Source organism: Podarcis muralis, chromosome 10 (genome assembly GCF_964188315.1).
Source record: "Podarcis muralis chromosome 10, rPodMur119.hap1.1, whole genome shotgun sequence".
NCBI classification, from domain to species: Eukaryota; Metazoa; Chordata; class Lepidosauria; order Squamata; family Lacertidae; genus Podarcis; species Podarcis muralis.
Window position 1 is genome coordinate 3353499 of NC_135664.1, and position 25094 is coordinate 3378592.

Below are 25094 nucleotides of genomic sequence, written 5' to 3' on the forward strand. Positions count from 1 at the left end.
CACGCTTTCGGGCAGCACGTTCCGGGAGTTCGACTCTGACGAGGACCCAATACGAGACGTCCGTTCCCCGGAGGGGTCGCCCTCGGGATCTGCCTCAGAACCCTCGTATTGGTGGGACGACAAACCAGAGGAACAGTGGCGCAGGAAGTGGCAAGAAGGTCCAGGCCGAGCAACGCCGCCTGGAGGAAGCGAGGGAGAGACGGACATGGACATTTTCGGGGACGATCCAGGTTTCGAGCACGGCGGCACAGAGATGGAAGCAGAGGTGACCGTCGTCGACGAGAGAAGGGAGGAAGAACCGGAAGACTTCGGAGGGAGGCCCGCTACGGGAACCGAACGGTACCCGACATTCGTCTCCTTGACGCAGCAGCACCCAGCTCCAGCACCGGAAGGAGGGGAAGGGGGAGTGGGGGGCTTCGAGGGGGGGATGGATGTCAGGGGTTCAGGAGCAGAGGCAAGGGCAAGGGAGGAAACAGAGAGCGAAGGGGAGGAGGCAGAAGAAAGGATGAGCGATGACGACGACCCGAGATCTCCGAGTCTCTCCAGTGAGTCGGAGGATTCACAGAAAGGAGCACCAGTGGCCAAGGCAAGGGGGGAGTTTAGGGGGGCACCCCAGGGAGATAGAGCCAGAGGGGAATCAGAGGAGAGCAGTTGGAGATCGGGTCCAGCGTCACCGCCAGAGAGCAGGGAAGAGGAAAGGAGCCAGGGGGCAAGCGCTGGCAGCTCACAGCAGGAGGGAGGGCACGAGTCAGGGGTGGCCACACCTCCATCTGGGAGAGAAGAAACGGTTAGACGGAAGGTGGAAGGTTGGGCGCGCGCGCCAAGTTCAAATGCACAGGAAGGAGGCGCAGTAGGCAGCCCGGAAAGAGAGCCGGGTCCTAAAGCCCGGCGCAAGGAGACAGGAGAGTCCGGGGGGTCAGCGTCCGAAGAATCCCGGAAGGAAGAGACCCAGGGGGGCAGAGGGACCCAGAGAAGAACAGTCAGGCGGAAAAGGTGGAGCAGGGCTAGGATATTAAGTTGGTGTACGAGGGGCGGAGATTCAGACGGAGCTTCGCCGATCTAGCTACTAGACGTAGGGTTGCACGCAGCAGCTTGAGAATGGAAACTGTAACTCAATAAAGACTTTTACTTAATGACCGTTGGCTAGCGTGATCCTCTGTGAGCTAGGATCTTGAAGCAACCCTGACAGAGTGCATGACTGGTACAGAGGGAAACACAGCTTGTGCTGACCACTGACCACATACCCATCCATCCTGGGTTCTCGCTTCTTCATCAAGTTAGTTTGCGGTGGGATGTCAGGACCTGCTTGCTATTTCACTAGACAGACAAGGTTTTTCTCCTTCCTTCTCCTAATGCTGCTTAAACAGCCTGACCAGGAGCCCAAGAAGGTGGGGCTGGGCCTGCCTGAGCTGTTTACAGTAAGTATGCCTGGAGGTAAGGTTCACAGACACACATCTTGAGTTTTTTAAAAAATCCTCCTGATTATATGAGGAGGTTTCAGGGGCGAACAAAGGGAAAATGTGTATTCTCCCCACCCAGCCTCAAACCTCCCCCCACCCATGTAAGTCCCCAGCAAGGGTTTGTTTCAGGGTGGCTGGAGACCTAACCAGGTACGTTCCTGCGAGGGGCTGGGGGTATGTTTCAGGGCTCCAACTTGTCACAGTCCAATTCTAAAAGGCGGAACAAATCCATAACATGCTTCTTCTTCGTTCTCCAGCGGTGACATTACCTTGTAACCAATCGTCAATTGTCAAGTACTACAATTCTATGATTCTGTGAATTTGTCTAATTTGTCTACATTCAAACACATTGCTGGTCAAAGACTTTCATTGGCTGGCTGTTGTCCATTCATAAAGGTGTACGCCATCTCTTGGTTTTAGGATGAAAGGCAGTTAGGTATAGGTTATTAAGGCTTATTTTTATGGTTCTTAGCAACTGTTAGGCTTGCCGTATGTATTGACTGTCAGTGGATGAATATGAACCATGAAAATAGGTTTACCAAAGTTACTAGTCCATCCATATACACAGACCTCTGCTATTTATTTGCGGCCAAAAGAAGAGCCAAGTTGTGTAAAACTTTAATACCTGGTTGCCTGGAGATGTCATATACAATGCTGGCACGTAAATGTTTAAAAGCCTGACCTATGGGGATATATATTTTATAAGACTGGATTATTATTATATAGCCAGTGAAAAATCCAATGAGCCTCTTTTAATCATTGTTATTGCATAGAGATGTAACATACAAACTTGCTTTCCTGTGCACTTTCACTCCTACATGTGTGTCTTCAAAATCAGTGGAACTTGTGTACGGATAAGAAGGCACAGGGTTAGATCACTGTCCCAACTACAACCAATTCATAGCCAAAGCTGCAGATAGTGTCAAATGTTGTCAACATGTCAGATCAATAGATCTCATCATTGCAGACTGCCCTGAAGACTGCCCTGTGCTGTGAAATATTGATTACCTAGCAAGTCCAAATCAAATGGCAAAAATGATCTATAATAAATTATCAAAGCTAGTTAATCCAACACCTCAATCTCCTTATTATGCAGGCTGTTTTGTTGAATGATTCATGCTCTCATTTGCTAGGACAAAAAAATTGCTCCCTAGTGAGACACTGGACAGAAATACCTTAGCTACAGTATTTGTGGGCAGAATAGTAAAAACAAGCTACAACAAACAGACGCATTCACTGCACTGTTGGGGGTGTAGGATGTGCCTGGGAAAAGAGGAGCTGGGGAGGGGGCATCACAGTGGTTCTTTGTGCCTCCTCCATGAGAGGGTGGCAACATGAGAATGGGCCTCATCTACAATGGCTCCTCATTCAATCAATGGTTAAAAAACATTAAATAATATATCAACTTTTTTTGTCACAACCAATTTCCATAATAAAATATCACAGATGTCCTGTAAGGTTAATGACCCACCCCTGGGTGTGTATTGGGGTGCTTGAGGGTAAAAATGGACATCTCCTTGGATTTGGCAACTGACTGTGATGTAGAGAAGCTCAGGGCATAAGGTGGCTGGGCTACTCCCATTTATTGCCATACAAGCTATTTTTACTGAACCACAAACCACTCTAGAATAGAGATGGTGACAATGTTTTCCAAACCAGGCTCAGAAATGAACCGTGGCAAGGTCCCTAAAACCCCTACCCCCCCAAAAAAAGAGGGGAGTGTTTTCACTTTTCCTGAACATCTGATCCCATTCAGATCGAAATCTGAGTGCAGGATAAACCCCCAGCTTCCCTTCCACCCATCTTCCTTTACTACAAGCATCAATGCCAGGGTCAGATGCTTTCCCGTTCCAGCAACATTTTTGTAGTCCCCTCATCAGAAGAGTGTTGTTAATCGTTTTACCTGTAAAGTTGACTTTCAGTAGGTAGTCTTTGTAGAGCTTCTTGCCATCCAAATGCTTCATGGCATCACAGAGTTTGGTTGTGTTTGGACACATGGTCCGTTGCATTTTATGCAGGGCGTGCGCCATTGCATATACCGCGTTCACCACAAACATGATCTTAGACTCTTGTTCGTAGTTGGAACTGTTGATAGATAAATGTTTGTCACACGTTTTTCTGTGGGGTTTCCTGTTCTGGAGGCTGCACTGAAATTTCTGCTCCCAAAAGTCCTTGAACCAGGGGTTGCGATGGTTAGTGTAAGGGGTGAGGCTTTGGAAGTATCGATCGAATTCTTTAACCGGATGAGAAGCAAGCTCGAGAGTTATTGCGCCATAGGCAACATGCTCATTGCCCTTCACAACGCTTTCCTGTGCTCCCCACCCATCACTGGCAACCCATGTGAAGGAAACGTTGAATCGGTTGGCTGCAGCAATCAGCTCCCGGGAGTCATCACTGCGCATGAAGAGGACGACCACCTTGGCATTGGGTTTCTGGAGCAGCTCTCTGATAACGCTGTCATAGGACTTCCGAATATTGGAGCGACCAACCTTCTCGGAGGTGGCAATGCATATATTTCGGAGGCGTGCCTCTTGCTCAAATGCTTCAATGCCTGTTTCACCATAGTCTCCTTCAGAAGCGACGGTTGACACGTAAGTCCAGTTAAAGAACCGTAGGATCTCAGCCATTGCTTTGGCTTGGTAGAAGTCAGGCGGCACCGTCCGTGCAAAGTAGTCATAGCGAGACTTGTCACTCAGCTTGGCACTGGTCGAGGCGTAGCTTATCTGAGGAATCTGGAAAAGCCTGAGCAAGTTTGCAACCTAGGAAAAAGAACAGATATGTTAGCTCATATGACCCCATTGCAACCGTGAGCAGGGGGCAGATCCAGAGCATTTGTTTAAAGCACATTCAACATACACTTAAAGTACATGACTTCCTCCCTAAATCCTGGGAACTGTAGTTTTCTCCTCACAAAGCTGCAATTTCTGGCACTCTTAACAAACTACAGCGCCAAGGTTTAGTTTGGGGAAGTCACACACTTTGAATATTGAATGTGCTTTAAAGATATGGGGTGGATCTGCCCCACATGGCAGATGATGACAGTTTTACACAGATTGGTTCCAGATGTATTAGAGGGAATATATGATGAAAATTTCTCCTTGCAGGATTTGGGGGTGTCCCCCCCAGGAAAGATCTATTTTTAAATGGTATTTGCTACCTGTTTTCTAAAACAATATATCTTAGCACTCTGCCACCACCTTCTGATGCAGATGTTGGCCAGGCTTGAATGTGCAAAGCAGCTCCATGGAAGTTTATTGTGTTTGAGGGTACCTGAAAGGTTACTTTCTAGAGTTTTATCTGTGCTGGCTTTTTCCTGCAGGCAAATCAGCTACTCGAACTTACTATCAGCAAGTGAACAACATTCATGTTAAAATGCTTTTTGACATTTTATCCAAGAAGCTGTAAAGAGGTAGTCTGAGAAGTTACCGAGTTATTTACTCAGGCCCCAGTCAATAGATATTAAAATTATACAGTGCATTCATGGAAATTTGAGAGCTAAATCTGTTAATTGCATCACTAGGATATTCTAAGAAGATTTTATTGCATTCGCTTAAAACAGATTCTCTAACCACATTGGTGCCTGCAGGGAAAAAAATTAAGAAAAAATAACCCTGAAAAATGAAACTGTGCCTGTTCAGAGTTATTGCCTGCCAGCCATCTTGGATATTAAACTGTAAAAATCTAGCTAAATATTCATTATCTGCTATTATAGCACCCCAGGAAGGCAGTGCCTTAAAGCCTCTTATGACTTGATTAGCAAAGCAGAACAGTCAGAGCGGAGGCACTTTCCTTCCAAAGGAGGCCCTGATTCACACCTTTTTGATGCCAACTTTACAGCATTGCCATTCTATCTGCGGAGGAACATGGATGGTATGCCACCCCACCCCCCGTGCCCTCCTGCCACGGACATAGCCCTGTATTTTGCAAAGGCTGTGCTCTCAGACAACCTGCAGGCCTAAAGGTCCTGCCCACAGGGGAGGGGGCCTGCAGTAACGATGGATGATTCACTGCTCTGGCCTTGGCTTCTCTGGCCCTGGACAATTTTCTCAGATGCCCAGGGAACCCTGTTCATCATGCTGTCCTCTGTATGTAGCGCTCATGTTCAGAGCATGGACCCCAGCAGCCACACACCACAGGGGCTGCCTGGAGGGAATCTGCTAAGAACATCTGCACAGGCACAGGCTCTCCCATGGGATTGGGACCCCAGTTGTGCAGGGACTCCTTACGATATGGAGATCTGAGCTGCTGTTCACTTGGATATGCTCGAAACAATGGCTTCAAGTTAAAAGAAAAGAGATTCTGACTAAACACCAGGGAGAGCTTTCTGACAGCCAGAGCTGTTCAACAGTGGAACAATCTCCCTTGGGAGGTGGTGGACTCTCCTTCCTTGGAGGTTTTTAAGCAGAGGTTGGGTGGCCATCTGTTGTGTTGTGTATGATCTAGTTGAGATTCCTGCATCGCAGGGGGTTGGACTAGATGACCCTCAAGATCTCTTCCAACTCTACAATTCTATGATTCTATGAAAGTGTAGATGTTGAAAGAGCAGGCCCAGCAAAGCACATGACATCAGGGAGAAATGGGAGAGAGGGGTTCTACCTGGACCAGCTCAATCTGAACATTTGTCTGCTGTTTGTTCTCTCCCCCAGGTATTTGGTGATAAAAGTCACACATCTTGCTTGAGGCTTGGTTCTCTGGCATAAGCTGAAGAATGAAAAGAAAGGGCTCTCAGCCTGTGGCCCTCAGGTGGTGGATCACAGCCTGGGCAGAACCTGGAGGAGATGCCTGAAGATCCCTGGAGGTCATGTCCACCCCCCCTGCCATGCAGGAATCTTAAGTAAAGCATCCCTGACAGATGGCCATCCAACTTCTGCTTAAAGACCTCCAAGGAAGGAGCGTCCACCATCTCCCAAGGGAGACCTTTTCACTGTCCAATAGCTCTTCACAATACTTCTGAACTGCTCTCCATCCAAGGGCTATCACAGCCAGGTTTGGCGGTTCAGGTAACATACTGTGGCCAATAGCTATGTCTGTACTGTCAAACAGTTCTTACCATTAGAATGTTTTTTCTGTTGGTGTACCAGGTGCCTTCACCATTGTTCTCTAATCTGGTGCTCTCTGGATGGTTTGGATTACAACTCCCGGCATCCTTGAACATTGGTAATGTCAGCTAGGCCTGCTGGGAGGTTCAAACCTCTTGAGAGCACCAAGCTGGGAAAGTGTACTTCAGACTATGTCTGGCCGTTTCTTGACACCCTATATGCTGGTTTCATTTGGAGCCAGGCTCTGATTATGGAGCGGTGTGTGTGTGTGGCTGGCTGTGTCCCCTCTCAAAAATGTGCCTGGATCCACACACCCCAGTCCCCCCCCCATTATGCCCCTGTGGTGTCCAGCTTTTATGGAGCTGTTGAGTTTAGAGAACTGAGAAGCGATACTCTTTATATGACCAATTAGACCTCAGAATACTGGAATACCTTCTAAGGTGGTGGAGATGCTTACATGGTTGGATAGTTAGCAGGTACTGAAAAGTGTGAACTATATTACGGTAATCAAATCCTAATTAGAAATTGTTAGTAAACCAGACTGGGGGAACCCAAATTGCATCCAAAATGAAATGACATGAAAAATCTGGAAGGAAAGCACAGCTAATTAAAATGGAATTACATTAGAAGAGCTCAGGAATGAGGGGTGCATGAGAAGAATGATATTCTTCCTTCTCTAGCAAAGCTAAATTCACACAGTGCTATTCCCCCACTGGTCTTTCTAGGCAAACTGTTGCTGCCATCTCTCTTTCAAACTCACATGATTTTAATTGGCTCCAGATTATGCTCTTTAGATTTTTATTTTTATTTTTACTATTGACTGTGTGTGTCAAGATGCTCATTGCTTATTTACCATTTTTTTGGGGTGGGAGAGATGATGAGGGAAGCAAGAATCTGGCAGGAGAAAGAAAGGATCAGACTGACAGCTGTCCAGACAGAATTTGCAGGACATTGTAAATATTGCTGCAAATTACAACAAAGGCAGAAACGGAGGTGCTCTTTGTTGGAGTAGCTCAGCTCAGCACACCTTATCACTCTGCTTTCACAGTGTTTATCATGAAACATGCAGTGAGGGTGAGCTATGAGCCTCAAGACACATCCTGTGGAGCCTTCCTACTGATTTTCATAAGGATATTCAAGAGAAGGTGGCTTCAAACCTACTTCACCCACTGCCCATATTTAAGCAATATGATGCCCCTGATTCCCTTTGTTCTCTTTGACAGGCAGTTTTGGAACAATGATGGTGATGGATCATCCCACTTCAGGGATTAATGAAAGCAAGCCACCCCCACCCCCACCCGCAACAGAACACAAAGTGAGAGAGCGAATGGCTTAATGGGAGAGCTTCTGTTCTGCACGCAGAAAAACCCTGCTGTTAAAGGATCTTAACAATACATGGAGGAAGGCTTTCTCTGCCTGAGACCTTGGAGAGCAGCTGCATTGAGGAAAACCCTGGGCTATTAGATAGACCACTGACCTAGGGCAAATTTCATATGTTCCATTTGCGGCAGAGAAGCAGGGAGTTCCTCGGATGTGCATACATCTAAAACTTCCAATGTGTGGAAGTGTGAGGTTTTGATGTGATGGTAGGTCCCTGGGAGAACCCTCTGTGGAAGCCTCAGAAGAGGATCAGAGCCAGGGGAGAGGAGGTGGACATGGAAGACAGGTCAGGGGATGAAGGGGAACACAATGGTGGGGGGCTGACAGGTGAGAGAGAGAGGAAGAAGAGGCAGCTGGGAAGGAGGGGGGTGAGGCTGTAACAGAGTCGGAGGAGCCTGCCAGTCCTGCTGTACTGAGCTCCCCTCCCCGCTTATCTCCTGCAGCTTTTGCAGAACAAAGAGCACAGGGAGCACAGCCCCCCCCCCATGGAGTTTAAGATTGGTGCGTAAAGAGCCAGATGGGAAGGAGACAGGCGGAAGTGCGAGACTCAGATGGTCAGTTCTGGCAACTGCTTTACCAGGGCCAGTCTTGCACATAGGATTCTCAGTTTGAATTCTGTTTCCTTGAATAAAGAATCACCTTTATTGCTCATCTCTGAGTCTCAGTGCTGACCTGCTGCTGAACCAGCCCTGACATCCCCTATGTCAGGCGTAGGGAACCTTTTTGGCTTTGTGCACCCAGTATGACTGCCCACCTGTCAGTCACCTGACATCACAGGTGCTTTGAAGTCCCGAACTTGGGACTTCAAAGCACCACAGGAAGCCCAGGCATCAGGTGCTGGAGGGAATTGCCCAATCCAGGAGACTTCAGCTCTAATGCCCATCAACTTTGTCACCCATTGGCCCATTGATTTCTAATTTAGGAGTGTATATTTAAGATTCTTAAACTCTCTTTGGGCATTCAGTGCTCCCCCACGAGTGGGGGTGGCCCCACTCATGCTGCCATTCTAGGCTTTGCCACCCTCCATATTCTGGAAGGTCAATGCTCACAGCAGGAACATGCAGGATGGCCAGGGTTCAAAATTATGTGCAGCAGCTTCCTGAGGCTCCCTTCTGTAGACGTTCCCCCTTCAATGCTTGGCCGATGGTGGGGCTGGGCATTGGGATGCTGTGGAGCAGCTGGGCTGGGCAGCAAGGCCATGCTCACCCTCAGGCAACCCTAAACATGTGAGGTAACTGAAAGCCCAAATAGATCTAAAAGGATCAACAGATATTTACATGTGGAAGGACCATGCCACTAGAGCAGAGATGTATTGTAGCATAGTGACTAAAAGGGACACATCAGTGGTGGTCCACTGAGGTGCATCTGGCCCCAACTCTCCATACAGTTTTAGGTGACTGGTTAGGACACACCTTTTATGGTTACTGGAGGAGGCAGACCTGATTAGACAAAGGAATTCATTCCTGCTGCTCCTATTAGTAATTGTGATTTAGGGGTTTGTTGCATTGTTGTTGTTGCTTTTAAATGGATTTTATGTATTCTTTTAATTTTATTTGACCACTGTTGTAAAATGTGGTTTATGCAAAGAATAGCATATAAATAATCAAAATCAGGGGTGGGGATCTGGATCTGGCTAAAAGTCCAGATCCTTATCTCTCCCACCCCAACAGGCCAATTTGACAGGTGGGCACCTGATGTGACAGTGCTGTCAGGTGACCCCCTTCATCTGTACAGTTTGAAAATAAACCATGTAGGCTTAAGCTTACAAGGCACAACGCCTGTTGCCCTGAAATCAGCTCGTGGTTGGAACTTCAAAATGCCACACACAAGACTCTAGAGGTTCAGATGATCAGTGGAGCCTCCAAACCCATTTTTTGACCCAAAGAGATCTTTACTTGCCCCACACCTGACATGTAAGACAGGTGGCTGTGGCTTGGCTAACATGGCTTCATGAGCCAAATGGTGAGGCCAGGTGGGTCTGCTTTAGATTTCCCACTGCTGCTAGAAGAGTTGGGGTTTTTTAATCAGCTGACAATCAGGAAATTGCAGGTGCAGATTTTTTCTCTGCCAACCTTATATGTTGGTGATGTAGAGTCACGCCTCCATGATGCTATGTTATCTTAGATGCTATGTTATCTTAGATGCTATGTTATCTTAGATGCTATCTTAGATGCTATGTTACATGCATCATGGGAGGCGGGGTGTCTGCTCACCTCTCCACTGTCCAAGGAAGGTCCCTGCCTATTCAGTGTGTGCTCTACAGAGCAATGTGCATGCACAGATCAACCCTGTCTCCCTGAATTGTTGTGACCATGGTTTTATGCTGAATGGTCACAGAATGGCAACCTTACTGAACATAGAGTGCATATAGAGTTCCCCAGATGGCCAGGGTTGTATTACTACTACTACTATGTGCATTGTCCAGTTGAGTTCTTTGTCACCTTGTCCCCAGTTTGAGTTTCAAGTGCTTGAGCAAACTTTCAGATCCACAGCTGTTATTTCTTTTCCAGAAAAAAATCTTTTCAACTGGACCCTAATCCTGCATTCTAGCACTGAGGCCGTTTGCTATTGATCTCAGGAGGAAGGTCTGCTTGAGTCAGAAGCTTGTAAACACATATAGCTGGTACAAAATGCATTACTTGTTACACCTTTATAATTTCAAGTCATGAAGGAGAGCCTGAGCATTTGGAACTGGACAATGTACTCCAGTGCTCTGAGCCTTCTGTTAGCCGTGGAAACTAGATGAGATGACGCCAAAGGTCTACATTCCTTAATGCCATTTCTTTGATTCTAAGGTGGGCACTATTAGTCCCACAAGTGATTTATGCCAGTTTCACTAGAAGAGGAAACCAATATATTTGTAAGTTTCATTATTCCATATTGCAAGGTCCTGCCCCCTAGACTGAGTCCAAAACTCACAATTCTTTGAGAACAAAAGTCTGCTTACAGCTCAGAGCACCCAGACATTCTTGGAGAGGAGCAACTTATTCTCCCCAAGCCTCCTTTTGTCTGGAAACAGTTAGAGTCCACCTTGAAGATCTAGCTGAAGTGGGCCCTTCTTTGAGAGTCTTCTCAAATAGCCTGTGGTGAGGGCAAATGGAGCATAGTGCACCCTTATTCTTCCCTGTCAGGCACTACCTCCAAGGCTCGCTGTCACTCTGCTTTTGCTGGTGGCCCTCTCCACCAGCAGAATTGTCCCATTTCAAGACATCTCCGGGGGAGCAGTGTTCCTCCATCACTTCCAGCCTTGGCTCTGTTTACATCTAGCTGATTATGCGGGAAGGACATCAGAGGGCCTGCAGGTACATGTACAGAACTGGAGACAACTGTGTTGGTTTAAGACTCAAATTTAAACACCACAGAGCTGCTTTCCACAGCAACTAGGAACCAGGCAAGCATCGTCTCAGTTCAAGGACACGTTCCAGCCAGGCAAAAGAGCTCAAAGAGCCAAGCGAGTGAGGGGTGTCTCTTGGGGAGAGGACCAAATAGAGAGGCCAGGAGGACGACATTTGGTCTCCAGGCCAGAGGTGACCCCCCCTCTAATATTTGAAGTGACCCCATACTGAATCAGATCATTGGCCTACCCTTACCCCAGTATTGCCAACGCTGATTGGCAGTGGCTCACCATGTTCTCAAGTGCAGGATTTTTTAAATCCAGAGTCTGCCTGAGAGCCTGGAGATGCCAGGGGTTGAACTTAGGACTCTGTGCATGTCAAGCATGTGCTCCACTACTGAGTTGGGGTAAAGACAACATCTCACATCGATCCAAGTTTGACTAGAGAAGACATTTCCAAACTGAACTCAGTATTCTTATGTCAAAGTCATCCATAGCAGAATTGAACTCAGCTTGGTCCACCACATGCAGTGGGAAGGCAATTCCTGGGCTTTTGGAAGGAGAATGCCCTCTCTTCCACTAGTCCTGATTCTGGCCTCCAGCTAGTGAAGGAAAGGAGATGAACTCCTGCTCCTGCCAGTGAACATCATGCTTCAGGGTTATTCTCTGTGGTCAAATGATGATCACCAATCTTCATCAGCAAGTCTCTCAAACTCCCTTTCATTCTTGTGGTTTCTCTGCCCTTTTATACCCAAAGCCACACACCACCCATCCTTTGCAACCCTGGTTATCCATCCGTCCTATTTTGCCTGCTAGCTGAGTGTAATTCAGGTGGCTCTGCCTGACAGGAGCTGCTACACTTTCCAGCTCCTTTTGGGATGAGCCTCAGCTGGGTAGCATGACCCACATGTCTGGTTCTTCCCTGACACCCACATGGGCTCATGAGTGTTTCCCCATTGGATTCTGTAGAGTAGGTAAAAGGACACTGAGATGGAAAACTTGTTCTTAAGAGTTAAGATATCTCACCTGTATAGAGACGCTGCTGTAAGAACCTCCAATGACTCCTGCAATGAGTAGTGGGATGTTTTCTTGAATCGCATACGACCCATCAGGACACATATATTCGGCTTCATCCACTTTAGTCAAAGAAGCCCTGACAAACTCCAGGGACTGTTCTAATGCATACGTGTCCCGGGAGCAAGTGTCCAAAATGTGAACTCCAAGCTTAATTCCTGGGAGCAAGGAGCTGTCTCTGTTGATCTCATCAATCGCAAACAACATTGCCTCCAAACGCTGGATACCTCGGTCTTCATTGATTCTCCCACATTCTTCTGCTCCACTGCCCTTTTCCTTAATAGGGAACAGACCACCCAAAACCAGGTCTCCTTCAATCTTAATTTCTTTCCTCATAAAGTTGTGGTCACCTAGAGAAAGGAAGCCTCCTTTGGAAAATAAAGCCAGCGCAAGCACATGGAGCTTTGCAAACATCTTTGTTGGTCCTGTTCTGACAGCTCTAAGAAGCATCTGTAGGAGTGCTAGTGACCTTCATTCCTTCCAGCGCATCGTGTGGCAATATGAAATGCCATCCCATGGGCGAGGGAGGCGCAAGCCGGCCAGATCTTCCATCAAGTCTCTAGAGAGATGAAAAATGGTTAGAAAAGCCTAAAGTAAGACACATGATGGATTTCCCCCACTGAACACATACTGAGCTAGTCTTTAAGGTTTCAGAGGACTCTGAAAACATTTTCTGTGGTGTAGGAGTAACCATGCACCCAAACCCTTCATCTCACAGCTCCTGAACATGTGGCACGAGGGCTTTGCAGAGATAGCCAAGTTCACATAACTCTTCCCACTCAAAAAAGCACATGGGGGCAGGCAGTGATGTGATGAGTGTAGGCGACGATTGTGCACACAGTGATACATGTGAAGCTCTTGCATTTTATGAAATGGGCCTCTGTCCTTATGTCACAATGCAGTGAGAGTGATCTGTTAGCACAAAGAAGATTCAGCTGTGGAAAAGAAGAGCTTAGGAAAAAGAAAAGCCCCCTGCACCCAAATACTGGGCAGTACAAATGTGATGCACATGGACCAATATACACTGACTAACCATTGACCAGAGTTGCCAGCTCTGACAGTGTCAACCACATGTTAGTGTGCTGTCAATCAAGACACCTGCTTTACCCTTCCTGGCCACATAACTAGGTAAGTGGCTTTCTGGCTCACTGTTCTGCCTGGGCACATAAACATGAGTGTAGGCAAGGGAAGAGCAGGTTCATTGTCCTTGTCACAAACCCTACTCCTGTTCCTCTTCAGAATCCCTGTGGTTTGCCCAAAGATACTCTTTAGCCATGCACTCCAAGGAAAACCCCCACATAGATACCATATATTGCTGAAATTAGGGGTGGCTAACCTTTTGGGGGCCTAGAACCACATTCTGCCCTGCACCTCAGACAAGCTCTGTATGGGCCTGGTGGTCTCTCTCTCTCTCTCTCTCTCTCTCTCTCTCTCTCTCACACACACACACACACACCCTGATCTGCACAGATCAGCTGAGGAAGGAGGGTTATCTGAGAACTAGGGAGCAGCTGACTTGCATCACATCCGGTCAGGTGTGTGAGAGAGCACTAGTGTGAGAGAGCACTTTCATCTGCTTTAATTGCGCAACCTCGAATTTCCCGGCATGTGCATATATTTCCTCCTGCAAAATACTGACTGTCCAGAGTTGCTTTGGCTGACTGCTGTGGGAAACAGGATGTGCAACTCAAAAACGATATTGTGGACCTAGAAATAAAATGGAAAAAGTGGGCAGAGAGAAGACTCGCTCTTTTTCTTTCATAATACTTGAACCAGGGTCAGGCAGTGAAGATGAATGCCTGATTAAGGAAGCACTTCTGCACATTGTGCCCAGTTGCACGACAGCATTTGCTCCTGGGGGATTTAGTGGTGGCCAGCGACTTAGATGGCTTTAAAATGGGACTGGACAAATTCATGGAGGGTAAAAGTGGTTATTAGTCATGATGGCTATTTAGTGCCTCTAATATCTGAGACAGGACACCTCTGAATAGGAGGGAATTGGCGGGAGAGGGCTATTGTGCTCATGCCCTGGTGGAAAGTCATTTTGAGTTCCACTTTTCTGGAAAAAGCATCATCATCATTGGCATTTGGTTGGTCACTATGGAAACAGAATGCTGGACTAGACAGGGCTTTGTCTGCTCCAGTAGGACTCTTACATTTCTGTGTTGAGATTGAGCCTGGGTCACAAGCAGGAGGACTATTCTTACATTTTTGTTCTCTTGGGTTCCCCCAGATCCAGCTTCTCATTCTGTCCACTCTGGTGGGGCTCCCCGCTAGATGCATAGCACCCCTGTCTGGTAGACTGTGCCCCTGATCATGCCAGAAGCAAGCTTAAGCACTTACACACACCATATATTCTGGGTGAGGTATGTATATTGGGGGGAGCACTGGTTGTTGTTTTTTGTCCTTGATCCTGTTTCATTAAATTGCAAGATTGGTGTGTTAGCCCTCAAAGTAAATCAAGTATGGTAATATTTATATAGGGCACTTTAATAATGCATGACTGTACTTACCTTTTTCCTTAAAGCAGAATTTATAATGATGGCACTTGCAGGCCTATGTATAATTTAGAAACACTTAGCATTATTTAAAAGAGAGTGCTAAGAAATTTAAAGGAGAGAAAATTAAAATTTAACACCAAAAGAAGGAGAAACAAGGTTGTTTGTTGCTGTAGTTTTCTTCTCTTTCTTCTCCTTCCCACCCATGTGATTGTGAGGCAAAGGAGGGGGATCTGCAGGCTTTAAATTGGTAGGAAATCCTGTAAAATGGTCAAGACGCTTTTTCTATTGACAAACAGCCTCAACTGTAGCTCATCTAAGAAGTCCAGAGTTTTGCCTTCATGGACGAAAAGTGATATCTGTGCTGCAAAAAAGTGTCTTCACTGTTCACCACTGGCAATCTGCTTTTGTTATTTCATGTGCACAATCTCTAAGGTTAGCAAAGAGGATGTCTCCAAAGGATAAGAGATACCAACAAAACACATATCCCTGGTGTTTGGATATGAATTTCAAGGACTCGTCTCAACAAAGGGAGGAGTATTGAGAGCCCTGGATATTTCATAATTAAATTCCAACTGGAGAAGAATTCACATTTAAGGCCCCTTCACCTGTGGAGCACCCACTTCCCTTCTCACCCATCCACCCAACTGTATTGGAGAGTGAGGTTTAGAAGAAAGATTCTTAGTCTCTCATAACAGATTTAGCAACATGGAGATTGCTCCAAGCAAATTAAAACCTGGTTAGATTTGCATCTACCCTCAACCACATTTAAGCAAATGTTCCTCACCAAACTACTTGGGCTAGAATAAATCACAGACAGTTAGCTTTGCAAATAAGTGAAGATTTTTCTCACGGAGGTTTCAGAAGTTACAGCAAAAAAAATTAAGACTGCATGGTTCCTTCTTGTTCCAGGAAGCAGAGTAGAGCAGTACAATAAATGTAAGGTTTCAGCTGCCCTTGGGGAAATTACATTTCCCAAGGGCTACCAGGATCTTGCATCTTTGTGGTGGACTGACATACACCATAAAGTCCTGCCTCGTACCTTCACCCAGTGACTGGTTGGGTGGGAGGGATTTGGGGGCTTATTATTTTATTTTATTTAACAAAATTTATACACTACTTAACTGTACTAACATGTCTAATGGGGTTACAGTGGAGACAAAGGACAGCCCAAGTTCAGAAATGAGGCAAGCTATTTCCCAATTTTGGGGGCAGATAACTTGGCTTACATTCTAGACAAATCTGGTGCAAACCAAGAGTTGTGCAAAGACTGCAGATTAAGAACTCTCTGTTTGCAGCCAGATGCTGTTCTGCTCTGTTGATGTTTTCTAAAAAAAGTCATATATAGTCTTGCTTAATTCTGCTGAAATTAGTGGGAATGAAAAGGACTTAAATTTTGATGGATGCCAATCTAGTATTTAAATAGTAAAGGTAAAAGGACCCCTGACCATTAGGTCCAGTTGTGACCGACACTGGGGTTGTGGCCTTCATCTCGCTTTATTGGCCGAGGGAGCTGGCGTACGGCTTCCGGGTCATGTGGCCAGCATGACTAAGCCGCTTCTGGCGAACTTCAATTCTGGTATTTCAATAAAGGGGCACAATTCACTAAAAGGAACAGGAAGTGTGAAACTGGGAAGGTATCCTTTAAGTTTAGTTTGTTTAAACAAAAATCCACTGAGTTCAATGAAAGTTATTTTGTAGATAATGTACCTCAGAGACAGGAGTGTGTATCTGAAGAAGTGTGCATGCACACGAAAGCTCATACCAAGAACTAACTTAGTTGGTCTTTAAGGTGCTACTGGAAGGAATTTTTTTGTAGGGAATGAGGAGTTAAATCTAAATTTTGTACAAAGGTAATAAAATTCTAGTTGGAATTAATCATGCAAATCGTAGATCTGAATATATTCATTTTGCCATACAAAATAAAACTAGTTTTTGTCATTAAAATTATTCTTCCCATATCCTCACAACTACCACTGCAGAATGCTAGCATTTGAAACTAGGCATGGATGTCTGCAACATTTCGACAGCTGCTTTCCTTGCATTGCTTCTGGGATCGCCTGATCAGGGCTAGAAATTGACTTAGCTGTGGTTCTGAAGCCATTTCTGTCCATTTGCAGTGTGACTTGCTCTCCCAGGATCTAATTATTAGTGATTTGACAGACTCTGAAGTATGAAAGGCTCAAGTCAAATCACACCAGTGCAGCAGAATGCGCTGGCAAGTTCGATTCAAGATTCCCAGTTCATTTGTGAGAAGACTCAGAGCAAAAGGCCTCCCCATTATACAGAATAAGGTGGAGGACGAATGGTGGAAGTGGGAGGTTTGTCGTGTTTTTGATGCAGTGAAATGAATTGGCAAAGGGAGTGAAGTTGGCTCAGCATAGCCGGATGAGCAACTTTACTCTCTGCAGATTTTGTTATTTTTATTTTTTTAAAGACTAGTGGTCGAGTATTCAAAAATAGGATATTCCTTTTGTATTTCGACATGCTGCCCCCTTAGCTGACTTGTTCATGCACATAGCTCTTATGTGAGAGCACATGAAAGGAAAAACGCAATTCCAGCGTCAGGTTTGGTGAAGGTGCTGATTAGGAGATCCAGTTTCTGGTGGCATTTCCCCCCAAGGCCCACCCTTGGCCTGGCATTGTCTTCCAAGACAGATGAATGCCAACACCAGGTTCCTGCACATTAAATGTTAGTGTATTCAAACAGAGCAAATCATGTTATTTATCATCAGGGTTTTTTATTTTAAAAAATGTGTTCACGGACTTTCAAAACAAGTCATCCATCAGGTGGCAATATTGCTTGACTGCAGTTTTTCATACAGTTGATTGCTCCCCCATGAAAAATAAAACAAAAACTAGCATCTTCAGGAAGGCCAGGAAAAAAGCCTAGAGAGTTTCTCAAAAGATCCTTTCAGTGCCCTATTGTGGTACATTTTCTGGAGATCAGATTTTAAATGTATGCAAGAGAGTTCATTTCACTTATCTGTTTCCTTTCACTTTAAAAGTTTAATCTGTTTCATTTTCCATTTATTTGAATTGCCCATTGATTTCAATGGGTGTATTCTGCTGCCTGGAACTTCTGTGTCTTCCAGGACTTCTGACCTGTGAAAGACTCCAATTCTAATGGGCTTTAAAAACCAAAAACAAAAAAACAAAAACATTTTTATAAGCTTTCCTATACTTCTAGTGGGGGATTTGCTTATTTTTCTTACATAATATCAAACTATACCCACTTAAAGTAGATCATATGGAGCTCATGAATGCATTTTGTATTTTTATAAAAGCCTAAATAAAGTAGGGATGGGACGTGGGTGGCGCTGTGGTCTAAACCACAGAGCCTAGGGCTTGCTGATTAGAAGGTCGGTGGTTCGAATCCCTGCGACGGGGTGAGCTCCCGTTGCCCGGTCCCTGCTCCTGCCAACCTAGCAGTTCGAAAGCACGTCAAAGTGCAAGTAGATAAATAGGTACCGCTCCAGCGGGAAGGTAAACGGCGTTTCCGTGCGCTGCTCTGGTTCACCAGAAGCGGCTTAGTCATGCTGACCACATGACCCAGAACCTGTCTGCGGACAAACGTCGGCTCCCTCAGCCAGTAAAGCGAGATGAGCACCGCAACCCCAGAGTCGGTCACGACTGGACCTAACGGTCAGGGGTCCCTTTACCTTTAAATAAAGTAGACAGAGCACTGGTTTGCACATCACTTCCAAATTTCTATCATTACACCATCCCCTCTGTTTCTAATGTCTGGGTACTGAAGGCTACACATAGCCCCCCAAAGTACTGAGCATGCCCAGTAGCCATGGAATGCTGACTGACTGCTGGGGCAGGTGCAGAAGAACAAGGGGAGCAGGGGGAGGGAACAGAGCAAATGGGATCCCGAACGGGAGGCACGTCCCGCTGTAACAACTGAATGGCTCATTCTGCCCGCTACTTAGATTTCTGTTCATTTCTTCTGTTTTCCTGCATTTTTAAGACCCCCCCCCAACACTTTTATATGAAAAGTATTAAGCAGTTTAATTTAACTTTTTAGTGTCTTAATTTTGTTCATTCTGTGTCCCCTGTTTCAGGCGCATCTGCAGTGTTACCCCCTGCAGCCCTGCTCCCTGTGAAATTTGCTCGCTCCGTGGCCAAGAAAAATTGCATATTCATAGCTCCTTTAAAAGAGCAATATTGGAATCTGCCAGGTTTCCTTACAGCTCTGCCAAGGCAGTTTCATCTCCCAGGATTCCGCAGGGAGGCCAAATTACATTTTGCCCCTGGGAAAGGCAGAGTGCCTTTCTCCCCACTCTCTGGCAGCAAAATGGTTGCTTCCCTGACCATCCTTGGTTGCAAGGTGCAGAGGCACAGGGACTATTTAGACATTGCAGAAAAAACACATCCTCCCAGAGACACATGAGCATCATCATGAATTTCCCCCAATACAATCCTAAGGAGCCGACAGGAACAGTGTGGTGAAAATGTACAGGGATGAGATGTACTGCTGGTGGGACAAAAGTATGACTTTTGTGTTGTGGCAGGGATGTAGACTAGATGACCCTTGAGTAGATTCCATTCATGCCCTAATTCCCCCCCCCCCTTCAAACAAAATATACAGGCATTGATCCAGACTGCTATGGGTGCAGCATCTGAGAATGGCCCAACACAGCATGACTTCCCCTTGTCCCCCCCCCCAAGGTGATTGTGCAAGCACTGTGTCAGACTGTTACAGGAACGGGGCTCATGTGTGCACCTCCATATCTCAATGGGACTTACTCCCAGGGACGCAACTGCGACTTTAAGCAGGGCAGAGTGTAGGCGTTTTGTCAGCTGATTGCAAATCTTGTCTACGGGGCTTTAGACAATTAACTTCAGCAGACGCTCTTAAAGCTAACCCATACACATGCGCACTGCAGAGCGGTAACTGTTCCATCGCATGAATGTTACCTCTAGGCCACGGGCGTCAGTGGTGCATGAAATCACAATTAACGGAGCAAGTGTTTTGCAAGTGAGCAGAAGCTGCTGCAAATTACCCTGCTCGATTAACTTGGGGTTTTTTTGGCAACAGCTCTGTTGAGCAACAGCCTGGTGATTGCTGGACTGTGGCATGCGTTAAAAAATCATTAATAAAGCATAATTGATTGCGAATCGTGCTTGCTTCCTTGTATGTTTTAATTGTTAATGTCACAGAAGTTGGCTGGCAACAAAAGCTGCCCTTGGCTATAAATCATTAGAATGTTTTCTGTGACAGAGACAACAGCATCTGATAAAGGCAGCTTCTCAGTTTGTCAAAGCAGCCCTGTCTCCCCCCTCAAGATGGTCCAGGTCAAATCCTGTGTGGTGCATTTTTCTTTAAGCTTGGCAGTAGGCTGAAGGGAAATTTCTTAAATCAATCACAGACATCTACTCACTGAATTTACAATCACCATCATGTTTTCAAAATACAAGTGAAAATAATAACCAGTCAGGTCAATGTTCTCCCGGAGTCAACACAGCAACTATTTAAAAAATAAATCCCACTTCCCTTGGTTCCCAGGAATGCTCCCACTTCATGCATGCTGAAGTAATTGGTCTTTAAAACTCGAAGGCACTTGACTCATTTTCAGGCAACCTAGGGTTACAGCTCTCATGATTGTTGGTCAATCAGTGGGTAGATTAGAGGAGAAGAGATTGGAGATAGTGCTTCCTGAGCACTAAAGAGAGATTAATCAACCTAGGAGAACTGAGGGAAGATAGAGCAGATAAAACATGGCAGATGCAGGTTCCTAAGAGCTAGTCATAGTGATGCAAATTCTGCTTTTTAAAGCCATGCATATAATTTTCTTTTACTTGGAAAGTTAAAAAAAAAATTCACCATTTATATTATCATTGCTCAAAAGAAAGCGTCTATCTAGTTCAGCATTCCATTTCCAAAATTAGCCAGTCAGACCCTTCTAGGAAGTCCACTTCTGCCTTAAGGAGGAGGTGGTGGTGTGGGCTCCCACGACCCCTCCACGGGCGCAGGGGGTGGGTGGCCAGCCCTAAGCGACTGGGGGATTCCTGGCTGCATCACTGGCCAGGCCGACCAATCTGGTTGGTCTGGGGGTGTGGCCTGCCCCATAAAGGCAGGAAGCAGCCGGGAGATCTCTCTCTCTTTTGGGCTTCCAGTTGCTCCGGTTTTCCTACCTTCCCGCCCTTCAAGGTTTTCATCTCTTTTGACCTTGCTTTGGACTTCGGTTGGTTGCTGTTGAGGGGCTTGGTAGGAATTTTTCCACTTGGCAAATTGGCACCAGCCACTTGGTTTTCGCCTACCTCATGGCAAATTGTCACAACTTTTTAAGGTTTGGCGGTTAGGCATTGGAATATTTCTGGAGAAGAGAAGAGGGGAAGTAGCGCCATCACCTGCCCCGCATTTTGAAGGGTATTCCGTTAAAGGATTCCGTGGGGCGTGGCCCTGTCCAAAGCCTGGGCAGGTTAGGACCTAAGTCACGGCACCTATTGGTGACCCCTGGGGGAGCTCCTCGTTGATGTGCACCAGCAGGACTCCCCCTACTGGTGGTTAACCCTTCCCAGACTCCCTGCAGACGGACTAGAGTCAGATATAGCCAGTTAGATCCAATGCCTAATATGGCTCATCATCTGTAACCAATAAAGTTGTGGCCTTTTTTAAGCCCATTAACCTTAAATGTTTGAGTCATGTGTCTTTATTCAACCGGGGGGGGGGGTCGGGACCTTGCCACGCAAGCCCCCAAGCAGGGCACAAAGGCAACTGGTACAGTATTCAGAGGCATGCTGCCCCTGAATGTGGAGGATTTATTTAGATTACCAACCACAGATTCACAAGTGCCCAACTGAAAACTCTTGGAGCTCTACACGTTCTCTATTTAATTATAAACTCAAATTGAGAATGCTTGGAATATTCATAGACTATTCAGATCAGCTGTTTGTCAGGAAAACCAACGTAGAATTGGGAAAGTAAAACTATGGTAAATAACCATTTCCTCTGCAGAGTGCGACCTTTTCTTCCATACCCATAGGAACTGGCAGGAGAGGCACTTCAAAGTGAAAAGGCGATGTTCCTATTCTCTGAAGGCAGCCAATTACTTGAAAGGTTCCTGCCTTCTTAAGTCTCTGTTACTGTTTCACAGTTTCTTCAGGACCGATTCCAGTTCACAGGGCAAAGAAGAAAAGGTCAGCATCATGGACAACACCCCCCCCGGTTGATTTCAGGCCCACTGGCTTCTGTCTTGAAGGACACCTGCCATTTGCACTACAGTCCATGATTTTCTGTATGAACGTGATATGCTGTTTTGTAAAAGTAACAGAGTTGCCCCTGGAATTCTGACTAAAGTAAAATTCAATGTGTCATAGTTGGTGTTTCCACCTTGGGCAAAACACCTTAAGGATTTTAACAGAAGCCAAGATAGCAGAGAGAAGGCTCTAGGTGTTTCATGAGGGGATTGAAAATATTCTCAGTGGTGGTCTACATCTCCATTCTTTGCTTTTTAATTAAGCCAATTGTAAATAAATTTGCACGTAATCAAAACCTTAATATACACACTATTTTGAGTGTAATATAACTATGCAAATCTACTCAGAAGGAAGCCCAATTGAGTTCAGGTAAGTGTGTATGGGATTTCAGCTTTCAAAATTTAATGAACTATAGCTATCACTCATTTTCAGGTAATTTAGTTTAATTCCGTGTAACAGTAGCACACCAAGTAAAAATGGTTTCAAAACCAAAGTAAGGCTGTCTCTCCGTCTAAGCCCAAGCAAGTGAATTTTTCCTCTCCAATTCAAGTTGACAAAAGCCTTTGTTAACAAACCTGCGATTAAACTGTGTAGCTAACAAAACAAACAAACAAAAAAAGCTTTTGTTGATGTTTGCATATTTGGCTTCTAAAATTATGCACAAGGATCCAGTATTTTAACTTTCAGTGAATTCATCAGCAAATCGGTTCTCCTAGTTCAGTTGCATATTTGAGTAAAAAAATCAACCCAGTTCTGGTGCAGACATAAGGCATCCTCATGAACACACAAACCCTCTAAGTCTAGTTGAGACTTGGGGCAGACACACCAGCCTCACTCTCAACATCCTTGCACCCATTGTGTTCCCCCCTCAGTGCCTAACCTTCCCTGTGCTGTGTGTGTTGTGTAGTACCCTCCTCTGGAGGCCCTGATAAAGCAAGGAGACTACTTGAGTTCAAGAGAACATGAGTAGAAACCCCCCACAGACATTCCCTGTGTAACACAGAGAAGGTCAGGCACTGGAGGGGGGCACCATAGGTGCAACAATGTTGGGGCAGTCCTTTGTGTGCCCCTGTCCTTGTGCACACTTTGAGTGTTTGTGTGCTCAGAGGAGTGCCTGAACATGCCTGCAGAATGTATAGGGTCTTAAGTTGCATTCAAGCACACCTTCACATAGTCAAGGGGCAACATCCATGTGGCACTTTCTCCAAGGTAGCACAGGTCCCTTTTCCCACACTAGGGATGAACATCTGCAGAGGGGAAACCTGTGCATATAGAGCTCTATGGATGTGGATTTCCCCCCAGCAGAGGCTTCCACCTCATGCATGGAGGTCAGTCTTTCAAGGAACAATGGTTTGCTTAATTTGTATTACACAAGAATTGTGGCTTGGGCTGATACAGGTTTCCCTTGGGGTTTTATTCAAACTGCAAAACAGAAGAGAGGAGAAGTGGCCAACAAACCATATTTTTACTATAATACACAAATGTGGAAACTTAAATATATTAACAAGTACAAAAATGAAAAGTTATTATTCTGTAATATTCCTCCTTGCTCCCTTCCAAATGACCATTAGTTGTCACTGTTTGACTCTTGTGGAATATAAAATTGTTTTCTGAGCTTGGGATCCCACTCAGTCTGAACAATGTTCTGATGTATGCCTTAGACAGATAAAAATGTAGAACCCAGCTCTTCAGTGATATGCATAAGTCAACTTCTTATGTTTCTATGTTCACAGCTGCTTCTCACTGTGCCTTATGAATCAAAGCACACTCAGTCATTGAATAATGCTGGTGGGGCCCAAGAATGTTAGACGTGTGACATTGGTCAGCAGGAACAAGCAGTTTTCACACACTATTGGTATGGTAACAATGTGAAAGTTCAGCAGCAGTGTCCTCCAAGGGCCACACGTATTCTTAAATTGTGCCAGGGCTGGTTCCTGGTGAAGAATTATGAGCCATCACCAGGTTTAATAGGATGTGTTCAGACTCTGCATGTGATCCATGGCTGCGCCCAGGTCCTTTAATGGTAAGAACAGAAGTTGGAGGGCTCAAGGGACGGCATTACAAAGTTGGCTTCATAAACATTTCCTATATATTGTAGCCAAGGCTTTGCAGCTACAGGAGGTCTGTGACTTCATTATAATTCCTTCTTTCCCACCAGAACTGTTATTATACATGATGCAGCAAACAATCAGAACTTCTAACATTTGCTCTTTTTATGGATAGTTTGCTCTGCTTCCCTTTGAAAACTTTGATTTGTTGAAATTGATTGGCTTTCTCCTTCCAGCCACAAATAACATTGCCCTAGGGTTGCATGTCTCTCCACATTTTGCTCTCTTTCTAACACAGCTAATGGGCACAGATACAATGTTTGCTTCATATCCTGCTATAATTAGGGGGCTGAGGGCGAACCGACACATTTTGTGGTCTAGTTGTTTGTGGGGAGCGGGGGAATGTTTCTTGTAAAGATGCCAAGGTCACTCAGCTCACATCAAGATGCTGAAGAAGTGTTGACAGTTCATTAAAATTATAGTAAATATGGTCTATATGGTGTTGAAGGGATAGGAGGAAAGGTTAGGTTAACACCATTAGAGCTATTGGTTTCAACAGATCCATCAATCTATTTGCATGAAATATTATTATTATTATTATTAGTGTGCTTGTGTTTTAAGGCTCCCTATGTAATTGCTCTGGGCTGAGCAGGGGCAAGATTGAATTTTGTGCCTATGTGTGGCCCCCTTCACAATATTGTAAAACTTGTTAGAAAGATGGCCCAGGCAAGCAGTGGGCAATGGAAAGCCGGTGTGAACAAGCCATCGGCGAAAGTCAATGCATCTGCTAGGTGTGGAAGATTAAGCTGCCTTGTTTCTTACATTTAACTTCAGGAAAGCCATGATGCAGAATGTTAGCTGTGCTTCGGTGCTGATGACAAGCATGAACTAATGGCCTGGGCTGTCTCTTCAGACTCCCTTCCCCTTTCTTTTAAAGAAAACCAAACTACTGTGATCTCTCTCTCATTGCCCAACACTTGTCTAGTTCAAGTATGGTTTAACTTCCTAATTTAAAAGCATTGATCTCCACCTCAAGCTTGAATATACTTAAAGAA

The 25094-nt window shown here is 45.5% G+C and overlaps 1 protein-coding gene across 2 annotated transcripts in view; it reads right to left on the bottom strand.

Annotated features, from left to right (window-relative positions):
• The window catches only part of GRM3 (glutamate metabotropic receptor 3), a 99906-nt gene that overhangs the window by 27278 nt on the left and 47534 nt on the right, over nt 1-25094 (bottom strand). For both annotated transcript variants that reach the window (XM_028747796.2, XM_028747795.2), the window contains exons 2-3: nt 12240-12846; nt 3364-4219 (exon numbers count right to left, since the gene is read on the bottom strand). In XM_028747796.2, coding sequence (XP_028603629.2) covers nt 3364-4219; nt 12240-12737 — 1354 coding nt within the window. In that variant the 5' untranslated portion in view covers nt 12738-12846. The remainder of the gene's footprint in view (nt 1-3363; nt 4220-12239; nt 12847-25094) is intronic.